The following is a 12,500-nucleotide window of genomic DNA, read 5'->3' as shown; positions in this document are numbered from 1 at the left end:
TTGGTTTGACTTTGGTCTGTTTTCCGTATTTTTACTTCTAATTAATGAACAAATGCAAAACGTTTGACTAACGTAAAATGCTAGATCAGAAAGACCCGTGATATGACAGAGAGGACCCCGTGATATGACAGAGAGGACCCCAACCTCCAGGAGCGCCCGCCTTGGCAGTGCCCGGGCCGGTAGAGCCCACAGCGCCAGTGCGGAGGGAGAGGGCGAGTCTGCCGCTCACCCACGGCTGGCTGCCGTGAGGGGCAGGAGGTCAGCAGGGCTGAGACGTGAGCCGGCGACCTGAACGGAGCCAGAGACACACACAGAGGCTCCTCTGGAGGAGGCTTGTGTGTTTTTATTCTGGCGTGAGCGGAGGGCAAGCTTTTACTATAGCAATCAGGCCTCTCTTTTGTCAGCGCGGCTCAGTTTTTCCCTGTCCCGAATCGACTCGGTGTGGAAAATTAGCCTCGCACTCAATGGCATCATTTCATCAAAGCCTCGGTGACAGGGGAGAACAAGTAGACTGCATAGAGAGACAGCAAGAGAGAGAGAGAGAGAGAGAGAGAGAGGTGGAAAAGAAAAGAGACAGACAGAGAGAGAGAGAGAGAGTTTGAAAAAAGAGAGGGTAAATGAGAAAAGGAAAGTGAGCTCTTTGTTTTCCGTTGCTGTGTATCTCCTCCTCCTCCTCCTCCTCCTCCTCCTCCTCCTTTCTCTCTTCTCTCTGTTTTTGTAGCAAAACGGCACTCGTGGCAAGGTGCCTCGCCTGCTCATCTGTTTTCATTTACCCACAACCAGCGTCAGAGTTGCTCAGCCCCGAATGGGCCGCTATGCCACGGGCCCCCCCAACCCCCCAACACCTCCTCTCCACTTTACTCCCCTCCTCCCTCCTCTCCCCACAACTAATCTCCTGTCCTTTTCTTACCTTTCCTCACCTTTCCTCAGCTCTCCTCTGCTCTCCTCTCCTCTGCTCTCCTCTCCTTTCCTCAGCTCTCCTCTCCTCTCTTCTCTTCTCCTCTCCTCTACTTCTCTCCTCTCCTCTGCTCTCCTCTCCTTTCCTCAGCTCTCCTCTCCTCTCTTCTCTTCTCCTCTCCTCTACTTCTCTCCTCTCCTCTCTTTTCCTCAGCTCTCCTCTCCTCTCCTCTCTTCTCCTCTCCTCTCTTCTCCTCTCCTCTCCTCTCCTCCTCAGAGACCCCCCCCCCATCCTGATGTACAGTAAGAGGGTACTGTAACAATATCGATGACTAGACACCAGAATCGCCATAGTCACGCTGAAGAAGGGCGTCTGGCCCAAAGCGTCCGTGGGGAGTAGGGATGCTACGGTTTTCAATAATTTATTGAACCGTTCGGTTTGGCCTGTTCGGTTCAATAGACTCACCTAAACCGCAATATTTCGGTATACGCGACATTAAACTTTTTATTTAGTACAAGGTTATTGCACGCGCGTAGCCTGGGAGCGATAGCAAGGAGTGCTTAGGACCCGGGGGATGAGTTTTCTCTGACTGTTCAGCTTGCCTCTCGTCAACCTTGCAACAACCAATCAGAATTTTACTGAATTTCCCAAGACCCAATAAGCACGTTGAAATGCAAATGAAGGAGTCATGTGAGAAGAAACAAACTTTACCGGCGGCTGCACGATCATGGCGACATTCGAAGTAGCCTACGAACAAGTCAAAAAGACCGTCAGTAAACAAAGCACAGTGTGCAAGCACTGCTTCACAACGATCACCTAATAAAGGTAACACATCCAACATGTCGGCCCGCCCATTTGCGCCATCATCACCCGGCTGTAACTTTTAGTGGAGCAGCACGGAGAGCTAGTTTGCCACCGACACTACAAACCCAGCTAGTTTGCCACCGACACTACAGGCAACACTACAAACCCAACCATCCATTGCTGCAGCCTTTCGGCAACAATATTCCTATAATTCCCAAAAACACAAAGACATAACGAATGCGATTGGCGTGTTCATAGGAAAAGACATGATGCCCTGCCTATACGGTGGTTTTGGGTATGGGATTTCGCTACATGATAAATGTTCTCGATCATCGCTTCAATATCCCCTCCGGCACGCATTTCAGCAGTAAGATTCCTGAACTGTACGAAGTGTGTAAGAGAGAAGTTGAAAAAGTGACTTTTAAAGTTTACATTTTATGCAACCTACTTAACATTACAAAAGGGCTGTATGTTCTGTAAGACAACAGGTAAGGGATAATCAACGACGCGCCGTGCGTTTATAGGAAAATAATGCACGTTCGAAGTGGTAATAGGACCCGACGCCGCAGGCGGACACTTCGATAAGTACATTATTTTCCTAGAAACGCACAGGGCGCGGAGTTGATTATCCCGCTTATACCACTGCTAGTAGGCTATCATTTTCATTTATATTGCCGCTGTCTTAGATGCAACATTGCTGTTTTTACCGTTACATTCACATTGGCGAATTCATATTCAAGTGTAATAAGCCCAAAAGAAGGGAACTACATCATAGCCGTGCGGTATATAGAAAAATAATGCACGTTTCAAATAGCACACCACAATAGGAAATTTGACCAAGCAGTGGTATAATAAATAAATAACACATTACTTTATGCTGCACTTCACTATGGATAATATTGCCTGTTTATGACAGAAGGCAATGATGGTGTTCTTTTCTTATAATACATTTTTGTGATTCTGCTTCATCTGTGTCTGGCTCTGCATTTAATATTTTCTCTGCAAGTGTAAGTAGAAGCACATTGTTGATTTGAAATAGAAAAGGCAAATATAACCTCCTGTATGCTAGAGCCAAGATAATATTGATATATTGAAACCGAACCGTTACCGTGGCCCAAAAACCGTGATACAAACCGAACCGTGGCAAAACTGTACCGTTGCATCCCTAGTGGGGAGATTATTTATTATCTTTATTCAGAATGTTTACAGAACAGTATTGAGAAATAGATACACACACACACAGATGCACACACACACACATACATACACAGAGTGTGTACTTAAGGCTGTTTGACACATAAACTCTCTGAGGCGACGTCAATGAGAGGGAGAAACAGAAACAGAGAGAGAGAGAGAGAGAGAGAGAGAGAGAGAGAGAGAGAGAGAAACTAGAGAGTCTGGGCCAGAGGTGTGGTCCTCTTCCTTCTCACTTTTTCCGCAAGGTAACTCAGCCCATCCTCACAAACACCCAATCCAATTTGGGCCACTGAGGAGGGATATCAGAGCAAGTGGGCCCAATGTGTGTGTGTGTGTGTGTGTGTGTGTGTGTGTGTGTATGTGTGTGTATGTGTGTGTGTGTTTTGCCTAGGGCGGATGTCGCCCGCCAGGTTGTTTTAGTAAACCCTGTTGTGGTTCAGATGGGAGGTACAGTGGAGGGTTGGCTGCAAGGTGGTGTGTGTGTGTATGTGTGTGTGTGTGTGTGTGTGTGGTGGGGGGGGGGGGGGCATTGGAGAGGAAGAAGGTTTAGCCGTAACAGCAAGGATTTAAGCGGAGTCCGTGGGCCAAAACCTAATTACCACACTTGCATTCCTCAGCCTGTTAGCTCACCATCTCCCGAGACTCCAAATCAGATTTCAGAAATTACACGGAAAAAATGAGCACTGGTCATATAAAACACATAGAGACAGTAGGGAGGACCAGAGAGAGAGGTGAGTGTGTGTGTGTGTGTGTGTGTGTGTGTGTGTGTGTGTGGAGGGGGAGGGGATGGGACTTGGCAGCGGCTGGTATTCCCTCTTCAGATCTTTATGGGCTTCTTAGCACCAGTCAGGCAACGCTGCTCCATTTTCAGAACAACAAAAGCAGCAGTATGATTGTTTATGCTGGCAAACAGAGACAGCACTGAGCTCCTACCTCTTCAGAGCAGGAGGTAGTCATCGCGTGTGGAGGGAGGCAGCTGGAGGGGGTGGTGGGAGTGGTGGGGGGGGTGTTGCGATGCGCAGCCGGAATCACCCGTGGGGAAAGAGCCACCCATTGAGAAAATGGCTTTGAGATTCTCTAAGCTTAGATTTTGTTTGCTGGTTTTGATTTGTTGATTTTGTTCGTTTGTGTGCGTGTGTAAATTTGGATAGCTTGTGTCTGTAATTTTGCGTGAGGGTGTGTGTGTGTGTGTGTGTGTGAGAGAGAGCTCATTTGTTGTGTTTGACATAACCTAAACCAAAATAAACTCATGATGCAGGCAACACTACAATGCTAGAGTTTTTACATAAAATCACAAAAACAATTAGCGTTGGTGTTTGTCTCTGGTTCTGTTTTTCACAGGAGAAGTCTTGTTGCGGTCGACTCTTTCTGTGATTCAGCACTGTAATTTAAACAAGTCGAACACTTGCATTGCAAACTCATGTCTCATGCACTCTGTCAGCCTTGAACTCAACAGACCTGGCATATGTAACATTCAGATATGCAGCATTCATTTCAATCCCACTCGGTCTTCAGTCTGGTTACAGAACCAAATTTAGACACTTGATGACTAGTTTTCTCCTAAGCTGCCGTGCACCACCCAGATGCGTGCTACGCTTTGGTGGTGGCTGTTGTGAGCCCCCCCCCACCCCCAAAGCCCCCCCCCCCTTCCTGGTGAAGCGCTATGAGTACCTAGAAAAGCACTTTCTAAATGTAATGTCATGTTGTTGTTGTTGTTGTTGTTGTTGTTGTTGTTGTTATTATTGCAGTTTTCTGCTTTAATCTGTGTACTTGTGTTCATTAGCCCCTGCGTTTTCTGCTCGACTTAAGACAAATGGCAGCAACATGAATTAGGGGTGATTTCAGACAACCCTAAATGCTTTGTGCATGAAACACTCTTTACGACACCTTCAGTGACTTATTAAAAGCCATTGTGCAGTTAATTGGTTTCCAAGAGGCCTCGCAGTGTTCTGCAGTGAGAAATCTGTCCTGTTAAGTGGACTTAAGTGGAAATCATGGCGTACGAATCGTCTAGTTGTTGCCTAGTTAGTCAACAAATCCCATTGTAAAGACTTTCTCTCTCTCTTCTTTTCTATCTCTCTTCTCTCCTTAGACCAAAGAGCAACAAATGCAATCAGTAAACAAGAGCAACACAGTTCACCTGTACTGTGCATTCCTGGACTACAGGTGAGTTTCCTCTCTAACTACTGTACTGACATGTACTGTAGACATTGCTGACTCTGCACTGATGTGCACTGTTTCTATTCATGTGAAGTATGGATGTTAAATCCTTAAGCGAGCCATGATTACAGCATTTTAAATAGGTGACATTCTCCACATAACAGATGGATGAGAGCCAACTCTTTCATGTATATGATATATTCATTTTTGCATACACATGATTCATACTGAGTGAAAAGGAGCGTTCTCTCATGTGGTTATACGTATTCCTGCCATAAGAAGGAAGCCTACAAATTATACGACTAAACCATTTTTAGAGTCATCTGTTTGCGGAGGATCTTTTTACTTGGTTTTATGAAGACGTACCTGCACATATACTTTTATTCTCGCATTAAATTCTGTTGTCATTTATGACTTCCTCTGAGGCTCCTTTGGACAGCCGGAGCACATCTTTTGCTTATTAAGACGGATTTTGCGCTGAGAAAGGCAATAGCTTTAGCCACCAGTGAAAACTCTTGTGACTGCGGCCAAATGTGGCCACGTCTGAAACCGTAAATCAGGGCCGAGCGAGGCTGAATGCTGGGGATTTAATTTGGAGAGGGAACGATTCCCTGTCCCGAATCACTCTCCCCCCACCACCCCAACCCCCAACTCTCTTGGGTTTGTGCTGGAATGTTAGGCACGTGATGATCTGCAGGCTGTGCTCAAGTCAAACAAGTGCTGGCATTTTCACACTGTGCAATTGTGTTTTTTTCTTTCTTTTGTTTGAGTGTGTGCTTCATCATCACGTTTCTCTATGTGTGTGTGTGTGTGTGTGTGTGTGTGTGTGTGTGTGTGTGTGTGTGTGTGTGTGTGTGTGTGTGTGTTGTGCGTGTGTGTTCGTCTGTTTTTCTGTTGGTCTGAAGAAGCTCTAAAGAAGGTGTGTGGTCTAACGAGGGCTGTGTTCGTTCTGGTGGTAACCTGTCCTACTCCGTGTGCCTGTGTAACCACCTGACCAACTTTGCCATCCTCATGCAGGTCGTCCCCATGGAGGTAAGAAACTCTACTCACAGTGTGGGTTTGTGCGTATGTGTGTGTGTGTGTGTGCATGTGTCAGTCTGTGTCTGCTGAAAACAATTCTCAGCAAACGTAGAAGAATTTGTCCCCAGTATTTATCATCTAGTTTTTGTGGGTGATACGTTAATTCATTTGACACCAGCCAACAGCAACTAAATCTGCTTCTACCACAAAAGTATGGTCATTTTATGGCTTAAGGGCAGGAAAGTCGTCTGTGGGAGATGCTGAAAGAAAGGACATCTTGGTTCGGTCGTTTGTGGTTTGGTGGTGACGCCGAAACAATGGGGCTGAACAATGAGAATTCTTGGAATGGTAAACAATCATGGGCTTGGTTGGGGAACATCCATCTGCCACAGTAATCTTTCAAACAACCATGTGGCACAATGCAGAACTCGGAGTGATGGAGTGGAGGAGGCAGCTGATAAATGGGGGATCGGTCACTCACCATCGCAGAGTCTCCTTGTTTTATGGCCCTCTGAGGCTGGCCCGTGTTCCTTTCGCCGTCCACTTCCTGGAAGTCCTCCAGCGATTAGGATGAGGTTTGGCCCGAGGTCGGGAGCGCTCTCGACCGCCCAGCGGTCGCTCTGATCACCACCACTGCGGGCGGATGGAGGGCTGATGCTGGGCGTGTGAATTAGTGTAGTGGAGTCTCTTGGCTTTTTCCGCTGGTGGTTTGCGGAGATCCTTGGTTAAGTGCGGTTAGTTCGGAGGGTCTAGCCCCAGGGAGGGGTTGGGGGGGTGTGGGTGGGGGTGATGGTGGGGGTGGTCCCTGGTCTCTGTATGTGGACACTGGGCTGCGCGTCTTCTCTCGGAGGCCTCTCTGTCCCGCTGTCCAGTCTAATCACTGCTGTGAAGCATTCAAATGAGCAGAAGATGAATGGGGGTCAGAGGCGCCTCATATTAACTCCTCATCGTGGTTTTCTTGGAGCCATCTCATGAGGTTTTTTTTGGTTACTGTTCCATTCTGTTCCGGTCCTAAGTACACATAATAATACATAATTAGATGAGCTATCTGTATTAGGGGGATTCTGATTCTGTGAGCAATTTTTGCATGATAATAGGCTAAGAGAGGCAAACATGAGAAAATCTTGCTCGCTTCAGATGAGTGATGTCAATCCAGACGCCTAAGTTAACAAAAAAAGTCCTGCTTCAGACTTTTGCTTTGTCATGGCTTTTTTTTTATTTATTTATTTTTAAACAAAACCATTTTCTGGCCAAACAAAGTCTGGCAAAGGTCCTCAAGTGTGTCTGAGCTCCATAAACTTTCAGACGAGCCCCGACCCCAAGCACAAGGGGAGTGTCCCTCTCTGCCCAGCAAGACGTGCACCCAGTTGGTCCTGATCCCTTTTTACAGGCCAGATGTGTAGATCAGATCAGGGGGGTGGAGGAGTGGACCTCTTTTTACGTTCGGACCGTAAAACATCAGAGCATCAAGTCACTACTCACCTACCTCAAAAACAGTCCTAAAATGTCCACCTCCCGCCGCCACACCACCTCCTCAGCTCATCGTTTGCTATCACAGCAGAGATTTCACTGAGACAACAGCCATTGTTTCCAACACAAACTGCAGTGGAAGCCTGGACGCAGAGGGGAGGGGAGGTGAGGGGGAGGGAGGACAGCATAAACAGCACAGTAAATCTTCGCCCCGGGCCAGCGAGAGCTCCAGCGCTCCAGTGCTTTATCGTTTCCCCGCTCGCATCGAGATATTTAAAACTTGCCTAATTAGAATCACAGTGTTGTTGTTGAAACTGCGCACAGAGAGGAGGCTTGTTGTCGTTGGGGATTTAAAAAAAAAAAAATGTTGAACTCATTCCTGTGCTGTCACGAACTCCTGAATGAGCGGTGATTGTGGAGGTGAATATGCTGTGAGAAATGGTGCGGTGGTCAGATATTTGCGGTCAGCTCGTTCCAGAGGTTGGCCGGCACATTCACGGTATCTTCGATCTTGAATTCTTGAAACTCATTGAGGCAAAAGCACAATTCCCACCCAAGTAAAGTACTATGAATCTTTTCCAACCAGACAGATTCTCAAAGAACGTTCTCATGGCCCAGCTCTGGTTTGCTGTGAATAAAATAACCCCTCATAGCATAGAGCAGTTTATGAGAACTGCCTCACTCACAATTATATTTCTTCCAATTGGAACATGCAGAATGTGAATGCACAGGTAGAGAGTTAAGCCAGATCAGGCAGTCGGCCATGTTGCCTGAGTATGCGAGGCATGGAGCAGTCCCAGGGTGGCAGTCACTCAGTCCGTCAGTCCCCGTCACAGTGCGGCTGCCCAGGGCTTTGATGCTATTCTCTCCTGTCGCACAACTCTAATTAGTGGCTGCTTCCATCCCTGTAAAACCTTCGGGGAACATCCCACTCCGGCGTTCGCCAGAAAAGAAAAACCCGGATATATATTCTCGCTCGACTCTCTAATCACAAGGCGCACAGAGGAGGTAATGTGGAATCATAAACAGAAACCCCCAGAAATAGCTGCATTTTGAAAAACAACTACAACCTCCTGTACGTAGCATACAAACTGAAAACGGAGAAGGGAAAAAGAAAGGGGGGAAAAAAATACAAAGTACTAATTTCCTCCGGCCAGTTATATCTGCGATTACAATGATGGGACCAAATCCATGCATTGGTTTGAGGTTTCTGGTCTGAGTGAGCATCCATGCTTATTCCTGAACCATACCACAGTGCATAAACATGTACAGTCCATTAAATGTGCTTGGGTGATAAATAATAATGTCTCGTTGCTTGCTCCTGGGTTTGTGGGTCTAGACGAGAGGGCTAGGGATGATAGCACAGTGTCTTTTTGTTCTCTGAAATGTGGCGTAGTCATGTGACAGACATATTGGCGTGTCTTCGGTTGAGCCTCATGCATCCATTCAATTTGGGTTGTCACTTCTAATCAGCTAAATTGTTCTTTCCTCTTCCACCCCAGCTGTCCAAAGCCCACCAGGTGGCGCTGTCCACCATCAGCTACATTGGCTGCTCCATCTCCATCTTCTGTCTGGCCATCACGCTGGTGACCTTCGCCATACTTTCGTGAGTACTCACCTCTGCTGATGCATGCCATATGTTTCCCTTACGGGATGTTTCCCAGAGACGCCCCAGTAAGACTTTGAGATGGGCTGATGCGGTCTGGCTCACGGTCAAGACTTTTCCTTTTCTCACAGAGGCACTTAACTGTAGTCCAACATGCAAACTGGTCTCCATTCAGGAAATCAATCCAGTTTCTCATGGCTGCACAGGTTTCAGACCTACCAAATTTTTTGACATTTTTATGACTTTTGATTACTTTTGAGCTTTTTATTTATTTATTTGTATTACGGTAATTATCGACGGCTATGAAATTACTGATCTGTCAATGGTTTACTTTGGAACAACTGTGGAATCAGGATAAATGCTTAGAACATTTTGAAGTTTTATTCTTTTGGACGAAACAATGCACATGAATGAACGTGAAGCTAAAACAGTTGTGTACCTCATGCAGCTCTTCTTTAAAAACCACAGAGAACAACGCAGAGGCAGGATGAGAAGTATAACATCGTCATATTTTTATGACTTGGCTTTGCATCTGTAACTGAAGATAAACTGATCCTCTAAGCACACCATTATAAATCTGTGACGAGCTTTTATCCAACTGAATGCAAAGCACATGAATGTTGGTGTGAGTCTCAGAGCTGCTTTGTCCTCCTGCAGGTCGGTGAGCACCATCCGTAACCAGCGCTACCACATTCACGCCAATCTGTCCTTCGCCATCCTGGTGGCCCAGATCCTTCTCCTCATCAGCTTCCGCTTTGAGCCGGCCACGGTGAGAGCCCTCCTCCCCAACCCACTCTTCTCACGAGTCCCACCAAAATACATACAGTATCACTCCCTTGTGACTGCTAATACAGTTATGTTTGTTTCCTGTTGGGGGCTAGTTTATCACTCACTCGCCCGCAGGAGTAGACCTCTGCCGCCAGCTCTTAATTAGCTGAGTGTGCCAAAGTTGACTGCAATGCACTATAGGCATGCCCCTCAGGAGGTCCAATAGGAATAGCAGGGCATCGAAGATACTGTGCTAGAGGGTCATGCCAGGCGGTGGAAGAACTCCTGTGTCCGTGATGTTAGAAGAAAATTGGTTCCCACAACTATTATTGTGTATTTCTAAATGTTTGTTACAAGTTTGTGTTTGTGTGTGTGTGTTTGCCCAAGTATGGATAAGTGTGTACTGTATGTGTGTGGATCTGTGTGTGTGTATGTGTGTGTGTGTGTGTGTGTGTGTGTGTGTCTGCGTGTCTGCGTGTCTGCGTGTGTGCGTGTGTGCGTGTGCACATGTGTGTATGTGTGTGTGTGTGTGTATATGTGCTGAGTTGGTGCTCACATGTAGACTGGTGGTGATACATGTGTGATCCTGGTTTGATAGCTCAGTGACACATGTGCCTCAAAACGTGCACATCCACTCCGGGGTCCCAGATAGATAGATGACGCCAATTGGAGAACCACAGACTGTAATGAGAGCCAGTAAAGAACGAGAGATCGCTCATAGTTCACAGAAACCACTCATCAAAAACTCCATGAACTCAGTCCCACCCTCATTGCCCCGTCTACGCTTTAGCGAAATCCAATAAGGCCGTCACAAATTCAATAGAGCTGTCTCGCCTCATGCTGTTGTCTCGTATTTCAGTAACATTAAATATCAAAATTGGGATGTCTTCCGCTGGCGCAGTGGACCACACACACACACACACACACACACACACACACACACACACACACACACACACACAGGCAAAGGCACAGACTAAATACACACGTAGGCAGAAAGATCATGTCCACAGATGGATTCACCACACACATACCAACACGGCGCTAATTGTAAAAACACCACAGTGATCACACAGAATCACATAGCTGTCATCTCTAAGCCTCGTAAATGCGTGCACACACAATTTTCAGACATTCCCTTCCTCCCTAAAATGGGCTTACACAGACATTGAGGCATGGCTCGACGATGAAGTGTGAATGTCACTGATTGATAATCGCTTGACTCGACCCGGGTTTGATTCCCGCGAGTCCTTGTTGCTTTGGATAAAAGTGTCTGCTAAATATCAGTCAACACTAACTTTAAAGATGATGATAAATTGGACAATTTTAAGCAACCAGTTAACCAGTGCCATGTGTTCTGATTGGACGATCATGAAACTGTGCTTACTGATGATTGAAGCTATTTGGAAAAGAAAAAGAACATTGCTCAGTATAAATCAAAGATTCTAAAACGGAGCTCTAGAATCTTTGGTTAAAATAGAGACGTGCCAGAAGCACAATTAAATATATAGGAACATTGCCCAGCAACACTGTTCAAAAAGTTGCCTTGTGTATCGTCAGCTTAACTTGTATATTGTTATCCAGACTCTTGTGCTGATCATATGGTACCTGTGATATAAAATGTGATAGATTTTTACTCATTGAGTGATGTTTGTTTTCTTAATATGTTGTATTTCTATCTGTGCTTTCAGCGGGACAGCAGATGTAAACTAACCTAAGTCTAACACTGGTGCAATGCATCAAATGGTTACATCTATGTATTAATAGCACATTGTCCCGTACGAATAGTATTGAATTGAGATGAATTGCTGCTGCAGTTGTCTGACCCTTTCCTTCGCTGTTGTCTCTGCAGCTGCCCTGTAAAGTGATGGCGGTGCTGCTGCACTTCTTCTTCCTGAGTGCGTTCGCGTGGATGCTGGTGGAGGGCCTGCACCTGTACAGCATGGTGGTCAAGGTGTTCGGCTCCGAAGGCAGCAAGCACATCTACTACTACGGCATCGGCTGGGGTGAGTCTGCCAGGCTGCAGGAAGAGTCGGAGGGAGAGAAAGAGGGGAATTCAACGGAAATGTATTTTGATATTGTTTAATGTAAGAAGAAACAGTTGAGAAAGGTTGAATGGACCACAACTCATCTTGGCCCAAGATTAACGTTAAGTGTGATATACCATTATCACTGAGGACTCATTTCAAAACAATTTGTTTTGTGCTCTTTACATATGATAGACATTTGTCCTTTATCTACACAGTATGTGCTGTTTTGGAGTCATATTAGATTAATTAGGGGGGCTCCATGGCTACAGTATACTTATCATACTTGTAGTTGTATCTGAAAGATATGAGATATCTTACAAATGAATGTGTTCAATACAAAGTTTAATTTTCAAAGCCATGTACAGTACATATTGCTGACTTCTCTCCTCTGTGTAATGTGTGATGAGTGTGTAATGGTGATACTCTTGACTGGGTATAATCCCCACTTGGCGGAGGTGAGGGATGTCTGCCTCCTCTGTGTGTGTGTGTGCTGAGGGATGTCTATCTCAGGGGCGGCTCACCGTGGGCACAAAAAGGCCACGGCTCA

The 12,500-nt window shown here is 46.1% G+C and overlaps 1 protein-coding gene across 7 annotated transcripts in view; it reads left to right on the top strand.

The window, feature by feature from the left end:
- The window catches only part of adgrd1 (adhesion G protein-coupled receptor D1), a 58,660-nt gene that overhangs the window by 41,200 nt on the left and 4,960 nt on the right, over positions 1-12,500 (top strand). For 5 of the 7 annotated variants that reach the window (XM_062544051.1, XM_062544048.1, XM_062544049.1 and 2 more), the window contains 5 exons: positions 4,992-5,065; positions 5,965-6,091; positions 9,052-9,155; positions 9,813-9,924; positions 11,776-11,929. In XM_062544051.1, coding sequence (XP_062400035.1) covers positions 4,992-5,065; positions 5,965-6,091; positions 9,052-9,155; positions 9,813-9,924; positions 11,776-11,929 — 571 coding nt within the window. The remainder of the gene's footprint in view (positions 1-4,991; positions 5,066-5,964; positions 6,092-9,051; positions 9,156-9,812; positions 9,925-11,775; positions 11,930-12,500) is intronic. The other 2 variants (XM_062544052.1, XM_062544047.1) reach the window with 1 other exon arrangement.

Source organism: Sardina pilchardus, chromosome 8 (assembly GCF_963854185.1).
Source record: "Sardina pilchardus chromosome 8, fSarPil1.1, whole genome shotgun sequence".
Lineage (NCBI taxonomy): Eukaryota > Metazoa > Chordata > Actinopteri > Clupeiformes > Clupeidae > Sardina > Sardina pilchardus.
This window is presented reverse-complemented; position numbering and strand designations above follow the sequence as displayed.